This window comes from Cygnus olor, chromosome 3 (assembly GCF_009769625.2).
Source record: "Cygnus olor isolate bCygOlo1 chromosome 3, bCygOlo1.pri.v2, whole genome shotgun sequence".
Classification (NCBI taxonomy): Eukaryota; Metazoa; Chordata; class Aves; order Anseriformes; family Anatidae; genus Cygnus; species Cygnus olor.
Genome location: NC_049171.1, coordinates 87,238,582 through 87,255,969, shown reverse-complemented (window position 1 = coordinate 87,255,969; position 17,388 = coordinate 87,238,582). Strand labels below are relative to the sequence as shown.

General features: G+C 40.2%; 1 protein-coding gene across 5 annotated transcripts in view; it reads right to left on the bottom strand.

Annotated features, from left to right (window-relative positions):
* Window positions 1-3,708: 3,708 nt before the first annotated feature.
* CDC42EP3 (CDC42 effector protein 3) overlaps window positions 3,709-17,388 on the bottom strand; it is a 34,247-nt gene continuing 20,567 nt past the window's right edge. For all 5 annotated transcript variants that reach the window (XM_040551574.1, XM_040551571.1, XM_040551572.1 and 2 more), the window contains exon 2: window positions 3,709-5,832. In XM_040551574.1, the coding sequence (XP_040407508.1) occupies window positions 4,774-5,535 (762 nt within the window). In that variant the 5' untranslated portion in view covers window positions 5,536-5,832 and the 3' untranslated portion in view covers window positions 3,709-4,773. The remainder of the gene's footprint in view (window positions 5,833-17,388) is intronic.

Sequence of the window (17,388 nt, the reverse complement as noted above, 5' to 3'; positions counted from 1 at the left end):
AGCTCAGCTCTGCATGCTCTGACTCACACGGGACTTCACATGGGACCTTGTGGGATCCGCACCCCTGTCCATGGGTTTGGGAGCCCCCTTCCAGCTCAGCCCAGCACCTTCAGTCCCTGCCCCAGCGATGCCGTGGGAGCGCTGGCCTCCACCTCTGCCACAGCTCCTGTGGCACCCTGACAGGACGTTCTCGTAGAAGAAAGATTCCTCAATATATAAATTTCTTAAGAAAAAAAGAAAACATAGCACAGGCTAAATGTTGCCCATCCACAAAGCTGAAGTACTCATTTCATTGTGCACAAGCTAAAAAAAAGAATGGCCTTAGACAATGATGAAAAGAAATGGCCTGAAGGATGGGTAGGGTCATAATGCAATATTATTGTGAGAAAGAATATTCTCTCATGTAAATATTCTGGGAAATTTATTTCTCTCCCGTGGAAATCTGAATTCATGACTTCATTGGAGTGATGCTAATTTATACCAGGAGAAAATCAGTCCTTTTATAATCATTATAGGGAACATAATAGCTAACAATATTAAAAAGTAAACAAAGTATTAGGTGCTTTGTTGATTTCCTAGCACTTGTAAAATGCTAACTAGAGAGAAGCAGTTAGTGATGGATCCAGCCCTACATTTGGACTCAGGAACCCCCTTCAAAACACACAAAATGAAAGCATTTGTAGGAAACAGATGTACTTCACGCTCCTAGGAAAAGCCAATGAATGCAAGCAGAACAGAATTAGGTCGCTGCTAATTTAATTAATTCGCCTATAACAACTGTTAATTTCTTTCCTTAGAATAAAGTCTAGTGTGTATCTTTCTTAGCTTCCCCTTGCATCATCTGAACTTTATTTGGCCTCATTTTGCAGGGTCCAACAGCTTTCCTGCTAGGCTTGCATCTGGGTTATTTATATGTCACATATCAAACAGCTGCTGCCGATTCTGGTCACGACTGACATTCTTGCAGAGGCAGCCATCTGAAGCGTCCCTTCTCTCACTAATTCTAGCAGGAATGAAAAAATGTTGAGCTGATATGCCTTCTAGGAGTTAAGTCCTCCTGCGTTTTCCTGAAACTTGGCCTCAAACTATTCTTGTTGAGAATTTCCTGCACAAATTAGAGAATGTCCTTTCAGCCCTAACCCTGATAGCTAGCTTCCTTGTTAACACCAAGAAATGCAAAAAGGAAAAAGGACTATGAAGGAAGGAAGTGATTCTTAAACGATGTATTGTTTGTCACTCTTGAGACTTTTCTTTATATTTTCTCCCCTTTTCTGTCCTGTTCACATACTGTGCAGTTATTTATACCCCTTTCCCAGCAAATCCAGATGGCTCTGTTGCGTATATGCTTTGTAGTGGTATGGGGAAACAGGTGAAGCAAAGTGGAGACCTTCCATATATGTAAGTTTGAGGAGCATGAATGCAAGCAAATGTCAATGACTGGCAAATTTTCCTAACGTACAGCTTGTCAACGTGGGGAAGAAAGTAAGGTTGTTGTGGAAGTCAGTAGTTTCTTGTACCTATACAACGGACTTAAAAAAAAAAAAAAAAACTAAAAATCTGTTTGGACTGCATCAAACCCGTCTTGAGGTTTCTGGCACCCTCATCAGGCTGTTTTCCACCCTTTGATTTGTGATTTGGCTGGGAGATTTATTTTGCTTTTCAGTTTCCTCTAAAGCTTTGGATTTGGTTCTCATTAGGAAAAAAAAAAAAAGGGAAAGAAAAAAGAGGTCAATGTGGTCCCAGCATTTGGCTTGTTACCTCCCACTGACATTCTCAGCACAATACTGATCATCCCAGTTAGGTTGGCAGGGGAACTGTGGCATGGGTGGTTGATTTAGACGATATTGGACTTGTTGGTATGTTTGTGTATGGCATGGTGCATAGTCCAGTTTGTAGGATTGTACAAATGTGGAACTCAGCTAACACTGATGCAGGAACCAAGCATATCTGGGTGGCTTGCTTTCTTCCTCGGGCACATTTAGATTACATCTTTAGGGATTCACTGGACTTTTTAGGGTAGTGGTCACAAAAAATTGATATGATATCCAAGGCAACTCCTGCCAGTCCCTTCTTCCAAGGCCAATATGCAGCAGTATCTCAGTTTTGAGGAAACCAGAGTAACGCTCCCTTGGAAAGTCAGTTTTCCATTTACAATTTTATCAAGGCTTCAGGAAGGCAGAACTTCTCACAAACCAGAAATCCAAGGCTTTGATCTGGCATCTGGCAACCTGTATTGTGACAAGGGCGATGCTGGATCAGATTACACAGAGCACTGTTTTACAGAAGAACATGTCAAGACAGAAGCTGGGCACATTTTGACTCTGTCTCTCCTAAGCGTTATGTGGAAGACTGATCAGATGCAAAAAATTCAGGGTTTCAGCTTCTAAAGGCAGTGACAAAAATGCTTTTAGAAAGATGAAGTTTATGTTGCCAGGGTAAAAATCCTGTTCTTACTTGAGCAAAGGCTCCTCCACAACACAGTGGTTCTTTCTGCCTGGAGTGATGATAATTTAACTCGGACCACCCACTGTCATAGTAAGAGCTAAGGATTTACAAATTTAGAAGAGGAATCACGTAGAAAGGATGATACAAACTGAAAACTCCTGAAGTGGCAAGACATTTTTCAGGAGCCAGGAAATCGAGTATAAAAAAATGACAAAGCAAAAATAACACAACTGCAATAGCAGCTGTAAGAATCTGTTTCTGCTCTCCAGAAAATACTTGGAGGAGTCCTGCAAGATACTGACTTTAATTAAACAAATACTTTGTTCTGTTCATGATAGCGAAGCTAGTCTACATAGAAAATGCCTAATTACTTATTTCCAAATTACCTATTACCCAAATTTCTCCTATGCTAATGACTGACAGGTTTTTCCAATGAAAATTTTGGCCTACATTCTCATTAGGTCCTAAACCCCAGATCCTATCAGAAACAAGTGGCCAAGCAGATCCTTGAACCTGCTTTCTGAAACACAAAACCCACTATAGTCACAGAAGCACCTTTCTTGTACCATGAATGCACTGGAAAATTAATGCAGGCTTATACACAGAGAATATGATGTCAAAAATTAAAAATTATCTTAAAAATAAGCACAGCTCTTAGGCATTGTACATCTCAGTTCCTCGTTTAAATGCAGAACATGGAAGACAGATGTCTCGTCAATACACACTAATACAACTGCTTGACCAGAAGCAGGAATAGTTAGTTACTGTCATGGGCAAAATTATTCCTAAAACACATGGAAGTAATGGAATTAGCTGACCTTGACTCCCTAGAAATTTTGATGAAGAAGATAATATATACTAAATCTTCCATGACTTATGTGCTCTGATCGGAAGATAGAGATGCAATGTGGTTTTTGACCCAAGACTGCTTTACAAACTGCATCAGGATTTTTACCTAAAGGCTTTACTGAAAGCTGCAGGAACTATGCCATTAACTTCACTGTGCCAAAGTATTGCTCTTTGCTTTCCTGTTACTTAACAAAAAAATCAACGTATATCCCAGAAGGTCCAACCTGCATGGAGTTTGCCCTTACAACCCCAGGAAGTATACTGGATTGCAGACGTCAAATTCATCGAGATAGTATCTCAATCTGATCTGCCCCTTGATCCCATATTTTTGCAACTCTACTGCAGTCTGTTTGTTATAGCAGAAAACAAAACTTTGTATTTTGGTGAGGCTATGTACTGAATAACAAAGACATAGCGATTTAATTTTTTTATTGTATTGCACAAGATATCTATGCAATCCATGTACTGTATTAAAGGATCCACATTTCCCAAAACATCGGCTGTTGCAGCACACATCACAAGCGTTGTGAATAACCAGTGCCTTCTTGAAAAGTTAAAATAATCAGTTGCAAGTTTAAGCATGTGTGGCAATAAATGAAGAAAAAAAGCAAGGAATATCAATACATATTTCTTTTCAAACACACAAATATACAATTTTCAGAAGAGCACCAATAATGTCAAGCAACTATTTTGATGAGATACTGTATGTGTAGGCTCTGCAGTAAAAAGCCAAGATACACACAAAAAATATATTTCAACTTTTAAAATAATTTAACCATAATATCTTGCATGTGTCACCTGTTTACAACATATCATTTCATATACAATATCAGGCCCAAAGCCTCAACTTGTGTAAATTTGTGCATACTCATTTAAAACAGCCAAGACTCTGGACCAGGTGTTCAAGCTGAAAAAAGCCTTCAAATTGTTCACATCTGAATATAGAGCGGTAGTATAAGACTGCAGAAATAGTTACTGTGAAGGTATAACAGAAGTGGTACTAGGGAAAAAAAAAACACAACAATCAAGACCCCCCCACACAAGGTTCTAGAAAGAGGCCTACACGTAACATGGTGTTGTAATAGTCTGTAACAGTGAATAATACCAATCTCCTTTCTGACACTTACAGAGTCTCATATATTCAGAAGCCTGTAGAAGTGAACTAACCAAATGTCACAATCAGTATCATCCTCAAACTCCGTTTCTTAAGTTTCTGATCATTATACTGGTACTTAAAAACATTTTATGTTTGCTGAAAATTGTTATTAAAATTTACCTTCCTGATACGAGAATTTAGTGTAATAAAAATCATGAAAAACAATAGGTAAAAAAATAGTACTTTATGAATATTTTTAGAAAACCCGTCAAACAACTGCAAATACAGCTGATTTTTAAGCGTCTCTACTCTTGAATGGTGGTTTTTTTTGTTGTTGGTTTTGTTTAAGTGAATCACTTACAAGAAAGCAAGGAGTACCAGTTCTAAGATTTATTCTTGTCCATTACATTGAGGACCTCATCCAAAAGTGAAGGTCCCAAGTCAAGCTGTAATGAGAGAAGAGAGCCTGCAAGATCTGAAAGGGATTCTTCTGACTTTGTCTTGGTTAGTTCACACGAAAGTTGACTGTCATCAAATAAATCAACTGTTTGCCAATCAGTGCATCGTTCAGAAAAGCTGGATGAGTGACTGTCTCTACCATTAGAAAAATGTGATGAAGAACCATTTTGCTCCCATAAGTCATCTTTGTATGATTCTCCATCTTCCATCTGTTTACTTTTCTCCTGCAACTTTTCTTCAATTACTGGCTCACAGCTAAGCCTAGGATTTCTTGATGACTTGATGGATTCTTGTTTTGAATTAAATGTCACTGGTGACAGTAAGGGCAACGTAAGAGCTTGAGAACCCCCAATGGCAGGAAGGGAAATAGCATTTTTGAGCACTGGTGATGGAGTTTCTGTAAACATGGATTCAGAAGTGCTGTTTGCCCTTAAGAATTCACTGTGGCCATCAGATTGGCTACCTCTAGTTTCTCCTTCATTTCCAGGCAATAGCTCATAGTTGCCCTGCAAAAAGGAGATGTCTCCAAAAACATCATGTTGTCCCTCTTTTCCAATGTGTATGGTGTGACGAAAATCTCCAAGTGGCGGACTGATCATATCTGGAGACAAGATATCCCTTAGTTTGAATTTCTTCCCTTTCTTGTTGTTAGCGGCTTTCAAGTAGATGGGTGTCTTGGCTGGCATCTTGCTTGTAGATACTGAAAGGGGGAGTTATCAAAAAAAAAAAAAAAAAGGCGGGGGAGAGCAGGATGAAGGAGAAGCCTCTTACAGAGTCAGTTCTTCTCAGGAGACCTTCAGCATCACCTATGTTACATTGTCACCTTGTGCCACTCTCACACACCAAGTCCTTTTCTTCTGAGGCAAAAAACTACAGGGTATGTGAAGGTGAACGGCTCCCACTGCAGATCTTTCCAAGGTGGAGCATAAGTTCCAGGTCAGTTAGCAACCAAACGTCCTGCTACTTCCAGAACTTGAGAAAACCTGCATGGGATACAAAATCAGGTTATTAATTTTTTATGGTTCATTCAGCCCTGTTTTTACAAAAAAAATAATAAAATTAGTAATGGTACTGACAGTTCCAGCCCACAGATTAGCTTTATGATGTTGCTTCCCTTCATTAAGCAGGATAAAAGGGCTTAGATTAACAAAGGCTAGCTAACCTTTCTCTGACTTCATAGCTTGTTTTGAAGTCAGAGTTTCTTAGACACGGTTGCTGAGCACAGTTCATTCGATAAACATCACTATCTGAATCTTTCTCCTTATTCTGGCAATCAGAATGTTTTTCTTCAAGAGCATATGCAGAAATAAAACTATACCATTCAACAACATTAAGATTTTGGTAGATCCAGGAAGACCTACTAAATCATTCAGGCAATCTTTTTTGAAATGGAGAAGACCACCTTGGATTTGAGAACTTCCTGTATTCTCATTTAGTCCTGGAAGACACTGTCAAAAATAACATTTCTGATCGATGCGCCCACTTAAAAGGACAACTTCAGGCATCTGAAGAAAGTATTGGGCCAGGTCTCTACTTCGAAATACCCAAATGTAGGTGTTTTGGGAGAGACTATTTCTTGTGACTACAGTGTTTGAACTACAGGAATTCTTCATAGCAATTAGTAGCTCATGAACTATGTAAGCCATGAGGCCATGGTGACTTGGAGTTGCTCTGTGCACCCAAATGAAACAACATTTTAAAACTAAGTCTCTCTCGTAGAATGTGGTCTCTGAAAAGTTTGATAAGCAGCCCACAAAGGCTAACAGGCTAGTGAGTCAACAAGTTATGGAAAAATACTCTCTATTAATGCCTTAATGATGTGTTTCATTCTTAATGTACCAGTTCCTGTTTCCTGAGCAATCTCAGAATAAAAGCATTTTTATCCTGGCCATCTTTGTAACTTCCCCTATTCAGTCCATGGAGCAGAGCATCACAGGTCATTCCTGAATTGTTCACACCAGAGTACTCAGTCCCAAATCCCTCACATTGTCCTTTTCCATGCTCCCTCTGTAACTGAGCTGGTGGTTTTTGCACAGAAAAATGGCTGTGTGCAGTACACCAAGGAAAGCTGTCTGTACTTTGGCTTCCTTTTATGCATGCCCCTGTAGAGGTATTCCTTGATCAAATTAAGCTCAGCAAGAATCATCAGTTGTAAAGCTTTGTACTGTCTATACAGCCAGATTGCCAAGAAGTATTCAAGCATTTTCACAAATCCTTTAACCTGAATAATTAGTTTCTTCAGTGGGGTACTTAACTGTGTGTCACAAGGGGAGCTGGGAATCTAGCCAGGTTAGCATTTTGTTTTTTGATTCCCACAAGATACCTACTGCACTTCAGATATTGCTGAAAGTCACTCCCCACAAAAGTACAACTGTCACATAAAATAAGCTCAATGTTCTATAAATTAAGAAGGCATTCTGTACTTTTAAGCTCAATTTTGAAACTACAGTTGCTTGCATTTCTATGCAGCTTCCTTCTACACAGCAAAATGGTAACTCATTAGGATCTACAGAATGCTAGGAGATTCCCATTACGTATCAAAAGTTCATTGACTTAACTCCCTTTTGTATCTTACAACACTACAATGAAGATCTCTGCTTGTGCCACACATTGTGGGAATAGAACTGATTAGACAACTCTGTTACCTTTCAGATGAAAACTACTACTACTACTATCACTGCATTGTTTTGTGCCTCCCCCCACCCCAATTATCATTCTAAACTTGCTACCCATTTAGCTAAACACAACATCCTCAACTCGACAACTGTATTCTTGGCAAACAAAACTGAATGGTGAGGTTGCTTTATGTTTAGCCAGAGAACTCAGCTGTCTCACTCCCCAGGAATAACAGAGAATTGCCTCTAGTCCTAATCCCCCATTCTTTCAGATTTTTTTTAATCCATGGAATGTAGTTTTAATACATGGAACGTGGTGCTCCTGTGGTCGAAAATCAAGCCTAATAATCCCTAGTTTAAAAATGAAAGACCAATTCCTAGGTCATTCCAAGCTTCCACCAGTTTGGATCTGTATCAAAGACCATTATCACCAAACTCCACAAGGAGTTTTCAAACAAACTCTAAGAACACAATGAAACATCAAGAATTATTAAAATTAACTGTAAAGCAACTATTATAAATAATGCATTTTGATACACAGAAGAGTACTATATGTTATTTAACTCATACCTTGGGGAAAAAAATGCAACAGAACCCCAAAACAAAACAAAAAAACCTCACAACCCAAACCCCTGAAATAGAGCAAACTCTTGGGCATCCAGTAGCTTTTAGTTCTCGCACTATGAGAGAGTCCCAGTAAGGGGCAGTGTAAAACCACACTGCTTCAGAGGATGCTGCAAGAGACTCCTGTGCCAGGAATTATAATTATAATCCCTCTCTATACTGCAGCCCCTGCACTTGTTTGGGCAGTGCCAAAAAGGTTTTGCATATGAAGAGGAGAACATTCAAAATCTTACGCTTACTGCAAGCATCATTTGGTCTGCTAAAAGCAAAGGCTACCCTTGCTGCAAATTTCACTAGCCACCCTACTGAAAAACCCAAGATTACAATTGGTAAATAGAAGGTAAGGGCTCCCTTCTCAACAGAGGGTCTTTCACCATACAGCATAACGTAGGCTTCAGAGCAACTGTACTTCCTTTCTGCATACCTATCCTCTTTGTCAGCTACTGCCCAAAGCGGTACAGATTTTAAGCCTCTCTGAACAGCTGAAATACATCGTCAATTTGGAAACAGCTTAAAATACTGTTGTCACTCATATTTCCTTTATAGTTAAATAAGGAAGAACCTATATCAGTATTTAACATGTGTTTTTAAAAAAAGTAGTCTTTGGTTAAAAAAAAAGTTTAAAATTAGACTTTGGCAAACGAAGAAAGGCTTAAAAAGACCAAGCTTCCAACCCAACTCCTGAAAAACTAAAAAAAAAAAAAAAAAATCAGCCCACAAATTTTCACAAGAACCTCACACACTCCCTGCATTCAACAAGGTTTAATGAAATCACCTGTACACGCTGGTTCAGAGAAAGGCCAGAACATGCTCCAATCTCGATATCAGGCTACACAGTAAAGTTGCACCTTCTTCTGATCTAGCTGTTTTAGAAGAGCTTATTTTTGACTAAATTAATTTCAGAAACTAAATGACTGCTTAGCCAAACTTAAAAGCTGAATGAGAAGTCACCAGAAAACCAGATGAATAACCAAAAAGCTACAGTCCCTGACTGACAGCCTACAGCAGAAGACCTTCACTTAAGAGAATAATGTGAGAGGATTTTTCTTCCAGTTTAGGGAAGAAAACAAGGTCTGAGCATGAGCTAAGACAGAAACTCCAGCCCAGTGAAAATTAGTTTTAGTCTGGCTGCAGCTCATGCTATTCTTCATTCCTATCGCTTCACACTCTCATATAAGTGTTTTGCTTGGTAACAAAGGCTAATGTTTTCAGGGGCACTTCTCAGTCTGCCTCATGAACCTTCTGTCCACTCTGCAATCACCACCTTCCACACAGCTCAAAGTTTTCAATGGATGCCTCAGTTTATTCCACAGACTATCAGCAAGTATCTCAACAGCTAAGCTTACAAAGCCAGGGACAAATAAAGGTCAAGGAACAAAATTTTATTTGTGCACAGATCCCAGGATCCTTAAGCAGTGTCCCAGGCAAAGAAATGATAGAAAAAAAATCCTGTTTCCACAGAGCAAGACCAGAAGCAAGTGTGTACTCTTGGAAGACTACAGGCTTTCTACAGGACAATCCTTTGCAAGTATTCTGCCTTATACATCACTGGTTAAAAACATTCAGACTTTACAGGAACCCATTTCCAGCATATCATGCAAAAGCGGCGATATTATCTCGTAGAGCAAGTCACTATGAGAAAAGACAATCTGTTTATTATTTACATATCCATATAAGAAGCCAGTAACACAGCAAAAGACAGAGAGACACTATGCAATAAACTGGTGAAACTTTTCTACCCAACACAATATCTGCAAGCATAAGCCAATCAGGCTTTAGGGGTTCATTTTCGATTTTAGCTATCAGTAGCCATCGCCAGCACAAACTGTTGAGACCTCCTGGCAATGCTGATACTTCCAATATGCCTGAAATGACATCAGTGTAAACCACGTTTTTTTAAACAGAGGCTTGACCTCATGCAGTCACAATTCCTGAATGTGAGTAAAACCAACTCCCAGTATAACTAAGTCTTCAGATACAAGAAAAGCAACAGATGGTGCACAAGGGAACCTTACCTCTCACGTTCCTACAGACTTGGGCGTCTGTGCCAACTGGCAGCCTCTCCAGGTGAGGCCACAAGTCCATCTACTTCCAGACCAGGCCACCAGCGAGCCTCTGCTTATACAGCCACCACTTTCTGAGTAGCTTTAACCAAATCAGGTGGTGGTAACACTTCCCCTACAGATTGTTCATCTAAGTCTACCTTGTTTATTAAAGGCCCAGCCTTTGAATTCATCTGTATTAAAGCCATCCTCCCTGATTGGATTAAAAGTCATCACCCCTTTGTTTCTCCCTCCTTCAAAGAATTTGCGCCTTTCTGATTAAAGCTACAGATTTAATTACTCTATAAAAACAATGAGGCTAATCACCCTTCAGTACAACTAATCTTCTCAAACTGTACTCACCCTAGTTTCCAAGATCAAATCTAACCTATTTTATCTCATCTGCACATACACTTTTTAGAAACTGAAGGGAAAAGCACAACAGTTCTGCCCAGACCTGTAGACACACAGGTCAAGAGGGGATCCCCCTGTGCAGTTCATTCATTTCTCCATCCTCCTGCAAAGGCCGAGATGGCCTTCTGCTAGTCCCAGAAGATGTTTGTCCACCGTCCTCTTAAAAATCCCTACAAGTGCAGGCTGCCCACATTAATTTACTCTACACAGGCAAGTCCTCAGGGAAAACGCACCTACAGTCTTCCCTGCTCTAATTTGTGCCCTAAATACAGTTCATTCTTTTATGTTCTGCAACTCCTTTCAGCCTTGTTTTCTACAGGCTACACACCACAAATATTTCAATCTTCCAACACAGGTCATGTTTTCTGCAGCTCAGATAGCTTTCCCTCAACCTCCTTTTAATGCTCTTCTTTTCTTGGAAGGGCAGCACTTTCAGTGTGCCCAAAAGTAGACACAATATTCAAGCTGCAATTTCAATTTCTCTCTTAACAGAGTGGCTGCATTTTTCTTTCGCTGAAAGAAAATCACAGTGCTGTTGGCTTATGTTTAGTTTGTGGTCCACTAAAGACCTAGCTCCTGTAGTGAAGAGCTGTTGCCTAGCCAGTTATTCTACATCTCGTTCATGACTACTGGCACTGCAGCAAAGCCTTCGTACTCACTGCACTGCATTTTATTAATTGCAAACACTTTAAACCATCAGGATCATTTTGAATTTTAATCTTGGCCTCTTCAGTATGTGGGTTTAGCATCACCTACAGATATAATAAGCATATATTCAAATCATTCATGAAAACACTGTGTTGCAACATAGATGGAAGATACTCAAAGATAGTCCTAGAGTTCCACCTGGTATGTCTTTGCAGATAAGTAGTGGTTCAATAATCCAAATTACTACTACTTGAAGTAGTTTGAATTTTTGAAACAAATGTCTCCTCAGGGGTAACTGAAGAGGGCGGGGTGGGTGAGGAAATAGGAGTATGTTCCATAATACAGATCTACTAATGAATGACAAGGAAGGCTTGGAAAACTTCAGCTGTAAAAATAAATATAAAAAAGCAGTGGAATTTATTATCAGCCATAGTTCCCTCTTACTTCCCCTTTCAAAGGGAAGAAAATCATATGAGTACACATTTTCATCTCCCTTTCTATAAACGCTTTTCCCCATGTAAATTGTAAGAATAAATAACACACTCGCAATGAGCAGCCCACCTGAAGAAGTATGGATTGTCATGTAATGTAAACACCGATGGGGCAGATTGAATACAATGTCTTTTCCTCCAGGTATCTTCCTCTTCTTCAGTGTCGTCCCCCCCACTGCCCATCTTTATGAATGAAAAGAACCCATTATTTTCAGTTGTTGACTGCCTTAAATCTTGCAACTGTTCCCTGTATAATATCCATTCAAATGGATCAAGCCAGAGTAAATCATATTAAGCAGGAAGCACCTTTAAACTTTAAACCATTATACCTAAATGAGCGAGGTATTTCACGTTTGAGAGTTTTTATTTCATCTTGTAAAAAAAAAGAAGTAAACAAAGCCAACCTGGCTTGAAATAACCGAAGCGTACACTGAAGTGCGAAAACAAACAGCTGTACCAGCACAGCTAGAAGGGGCTGCTGAAGTCACCTAGTTTGGGGCTGTTCTCTAATTTAAGCAACTGGCCCCAGTCTCCAGTTAATATTTTGTTGTGTATCAGTCTGAGATTACAAAGGCCCTTTATCAACCAGTAACCTTCATCCCTGTTAAGGTACTTGAATATTAACCAAGTCATTTCTCAGTAGTTTTTTTTGATCGAAGTGAGCAGGGGGAATTCCTCATGTGGTGATGGTGGGGGAGTAATTTTAAGCCTTGAAGTATTGCACTCGATCTCCTTTGAACCCTCTCCAATCTTCCAACATCCTTTTCAGATCAGATCAGAATTAGTGACAACATTCTGATATCGCTCTCCCTAACAGCATACACTAAGATAAAAATCATTTCTTCCTTCCCATCATTGCTCCTTGTTTATAAACAAGATCGTATTTCTGCTTTTATCCTCACCATCTTACGATAGTTTTTTCTGTATTTACAGGCTGTTTGATGTAGCGTTTTATCACCAACCCTTTAAGAGCTCATGCTAGTATAACAAAAACCAGTTCTCCAAGCAGAATAATCTATATTAGCAGAACTAGCAATTTGTTATGCATATACTTATCTAATCAACAAATTCTACAGCACAGCCAATGGCAATGTTCATATTACATGATTTGTCCAGCATGGCTCTACTCTTTAGAAAAAAATCCTACGACTTTCCAAGCTATTGTTCTCCAGCAAATAAGCTGGATTTATGTGCTTTAGGATAAAATGCAAGGCCATGCTTCAGAAAGAGAAAACATTTTATTTGAGTGTGCTCAAGCATCTTGCTCATCACTATACTTCCTCCACCTCCATCACCTGCAAATTTGTACCACAACAATTTTACACTTATTTGCAGGCTGCTCATGGAAACACTATAAAGCCCAGTGCTGTATAAAAAGATCTTTGCATAATTTCAATAGAAATACATTCCTCTTTGATGCCAACGTCCTTCTGACATTTACTCTGAGATTCTCAATGCGTTTAATGCGTTTCGTTGACGCTACAGAGGAGTAATGTTTTAAAAATTTGGCTGTGAGGCAATATGAAATCAAATACCTTATACAGTCTGTTTTTGCAGTTGTGCTTTTGACCACTCATTTGAATGTTTTAAATAATACCCAGTTTTTTTCACTAAGCAATTGTTTTTTACCGTTCAACAAGCTTTAGCCACAGCCTTCTTTTAACTTGGAAACATTTGCATCTTTTCTAGAACAATAAAAGCCTTTTGTGTTTTCTTCACCAGAGACAGGCATTTAACGAGCTCACTGTATTCTGTTGTTCAGCTCCACAGACTGAAACAGGTCTCTCTCTATCGTCTCCTTGGCTTTGCTGGCTGGTACAATCATATACACAGATTTAATACCATATAGTTTGGTTTCATCATTAGCTTTCAAAAACTGGGCAAGTGCAAGACCACGCAGGTTTAGACACAGGTACACATCAGTACAAAGTCTAGCACCTTAACTCGCACAGCCTGTGAAGGTGAGGTTGTGCTAAATCAGCCAGATTGTGCACTGAAGCACTGGCTCATTTCCTCCTACCACTAGATGAGCAAACAGCTGGGAATGACCAACTCATACACCACAAGATGAAGAAGCTTAAGAACTTGTCCATCAGTTCTCTTAGAACTACAAAACCCCATGGTGAAATGGGATAAAAAACAAACAAACAAAAAACACAGATAAAAAAGCAAAAAAGCAACCCACCCCTACAACCCAAGTCGAGATGCTGGTTATAAAGATTGGGTAACTGCTCTAGCTAAAACCTCACCTGCAAAGGGAGAAGGAAGGGTTAGTCTTGAGCCAGATCAGCTCCCTGATGCAGCTTGAGACATGCTCAGGTAAGTGCTGGCATTGCCACGCAGGAGAATTATTAGGGAAGGTGGACTGAGGCCGGCAGGACTGCCCCTTCTGATGTCAGCCAGCGTCAGTATCAGTTTAAGGATTATGAATCCACACCCTTTCTAATTTTAAGCAGGTTACACAGATAGCTTTCGCTTTTAACACACAGGGTGTAGTTCCCCAGCCAAGCTCTTCTCTCAGAGCTGGGTTAAGAAGTTCCCCCTCGATTCCCCACTCCTCGCTGTTGTTCCCAGTTCTGCGCTGTGGTTCCTCGTACTCTCAGCAGCAGGCAGACCTGCAAGCCACACCGCGAACTGGTCATGGCAGCAGATCTCCCCGCTGACTCAGTTTACAGCAAGGGCTTACAAACAGCTGCAGCATGACCGCTGGTAACGCTTCCAGAGAGAGTTCAAGCCCAATATAACTGTTGCTGTCAGAAAGGCATTCTCCCCTTCCCCCTCTTCTGTGCGCACTCACTTGACCCCCTCCTAAGCCAGTTCAGCACACTAAACTGGGTGAAAACTAACTAGGAAAAGGGTTTAAGGTCACATGGCTAGGAGTGGGACTGCTACTTTCAGCTGCAGCAAGTTATTTAAGCAGCTCAGAGTTCTGGCAGAAGGGATTGGCAATTCTTAACTCTTCTGCAAGATAAAATTTCCATGGAATTGCATACAGATTTTATTCACTTCTGATGCAAAAATGGCTTGCTAGCTTCACTAGCTTCTGGCTTAGGGTTCCCAAGGTTGGTATCATCTCAAAATGAAGTTTTTTTCCAGCAATAATCAAGAGTTTATTATCACTATTTTTAAAAAAGTCCCTATTTTACTATTTCCTTAACTAGCAGCTCCTGACAAAAAACAACCTAAAATAAAAGCATCTTGCAAGATCCCACTCGAACTCCAACCCTTAACCCACCCCTCCTCCAATTCTCAAATACCCTTCATCTCCAAGACAAATATTTTTTATCATCTCCTTGAAACACGTAAGTGACATAGGCATATCATAATCACCAGTTCTGCTATTATTCAATTCTCAAAGTGTTTCTCATGAAATAAGTATTTACCATCTTGAAATGGCTGATAAACTAGTTTCAACTAAACCTGAAGGCCAGAGAACCCTCTATATGCAAAGGCTAATGATGAGGTAGAGGTACAGAGCTACAGAAAAATATAAATTTCACAGGCCTTATTTGTTTTATCGCTTAGAGAAGGATGCTCTGCTGCACTTCTTAGGCCTCCTCCAGAGACCTGCATGGTCATCAAGATGAGATCAAAGAGCTTGGGGCTGGAGTAGATGGAAGGAAGGAAATTTGTCAGTGAATTAATTACAAAAATCTTTTGTGATCTTTAATCACCGAATTTCTTTTTTTTGGTCCACCTCATGCCCTCTTTAAGGGCTGGGGGAGAAATCACAGCGTAAATAGGACTTTTAAAAATTGATTATCCACATGCGATTTGAAGTAGATTGTTAACACAACTGAAGTAAGCGTTTTTGTTTTACCATTCTTATATGAAACAAAAGGAAAAACATGAAAAATTACATCTTCACTATGAGTTTAAGCTATGCTCGTAACAATACAGCTCCTCTACTTGAAGGTACCATTTCAGCAGAGGTAAGAGTCTGGCAGAGTAAGTTCCAGCTGAAAGACGTGTAATAATCCAGCTCTGCTCTGCAGCTTGTCAGTGACACCTGCGGCTTGCCCCAGCTGACAGGGCTGCATCACGCTGCACGGCAGTTCGGTGCTCCCCACTTCCTCCTGCCATCTCTTTTTGACAGGCTCTCAGTTCTGTCAACTTGGGTTGCTTATACTGTATCGATCAGGCTTTTTTTCTCCTGGAATATATCAAATACTATTGGAGTGCATTTGCTCTCTGTGCCAACAGCCGTACTTCACATACTGCTCTTAAAACCTGGCAGAGCTGAACAGTCTGATTTGAGAGAAACAAATATACTCAGCACTTGCTTTTTTCATGTTTGGAAGCACTACAGAGGTATACTGACACAATATTCAGAGTGACACAGTGGCAGTTCAGTACTAAAACTAGTTTACTGATTAACAGCTGATATTTCTTTCAATCACTAAACCCCAGGCATTTAATTAAGCTAAAATACTTCAGTCTCAGGTCCCAGTAAAGCTACCTTCTCGACACTCAGGGTTTTACCTCAGCCACTACTCAACACCTATCTTCCCATTCCTGCAGCCATATTTCAAAAGATAAGTACAGATGTATGGCACAGCTTAAGCCAAACGGTGTACGGGATGACAGCATCTGCACAGAGAGAAGCCTGGACCTCAAGCTTGCATGTGCAGGCAGCATGACAGAATAATTAAACGGCTCAGGGAAAGATGCTGTATCCACTGAACCCGAGCAGACCTAATGTACTGCAAGTCAAGTCCTGTCCTTTGCAGCTTTCTGGAAAAGCATTTTGAACACGTTCTTGTTCTCTCTGCACTCTGCAGGGGCTCCTGCTCAGAGTTTTGCCTTGAGACTGTACGAGAACATAAATTTCTGTGTTTAAAGGTCAATATTTCAAAGTGCTCCAAAACGCACATGTTGTTTTTAGAAGTAACGTCAAGGGAAAGAGTATTGGCGGCAAAAAGCAAACTTCTAGTAGGCAGTCGCATTAGGGTAATGTAATCATGACTCATGCTCCTCACCCATTTCCTGACTAGGGTTGTGCATGATCAAAAGAACGCCAGCCACAGCAATGCAGCCTCTCGTTAATGTTAGCTAGCCTGAAAGGATTACAGACTACCAGCAAACAAACTCGTTGCAGAGTATCCTATTTAAAGCCTGGCGTAAATTGACACTGACAAATGCAGTGGCGTAATACCATGCTCAACCAAAACAACAACTTGCCTTTGTTGCGAGAAACAAGTTACAACTTTTTATGATGAGCTTTATCTACACCAAACTTCTCACACACCTTAAAAGACTGTAAATCCTTTGGGTGCACAGGGAGAGGGAGGGGAACACCCAGTTGTTTGTTAGCCTGCAAGGAAATACACGATGTGCAGCCCTTTTGAAGAGGATCACAACAAACTCAAGACTGCTACCTCCTCCCCAGAAAGACTGTACGCGAACACACACACGAAGCCAAAGCACAAGCTGGGCATGAGCAGCTCTCACCTTTTAAGAGAGGTCCTGCAAGAAGCAATCCCTGTCTCAAGGCCCAATCCTGTTGAGCAGCACGAATGAAGCGTGCCCTTAATTATGTAAATTGGCCTTCATTTATATAAAGAGCTCTTCAGTTGAAAACAAATTTCAGATCCTCGTTGGGACCTTGGTCACGTTTAATTTGTTCAAAACCCACATTAATGAAAAACCCCAAATTAATCACCTATTTCCATAGAAACGAGGCTAGACTTCAGGTAGCACCGATG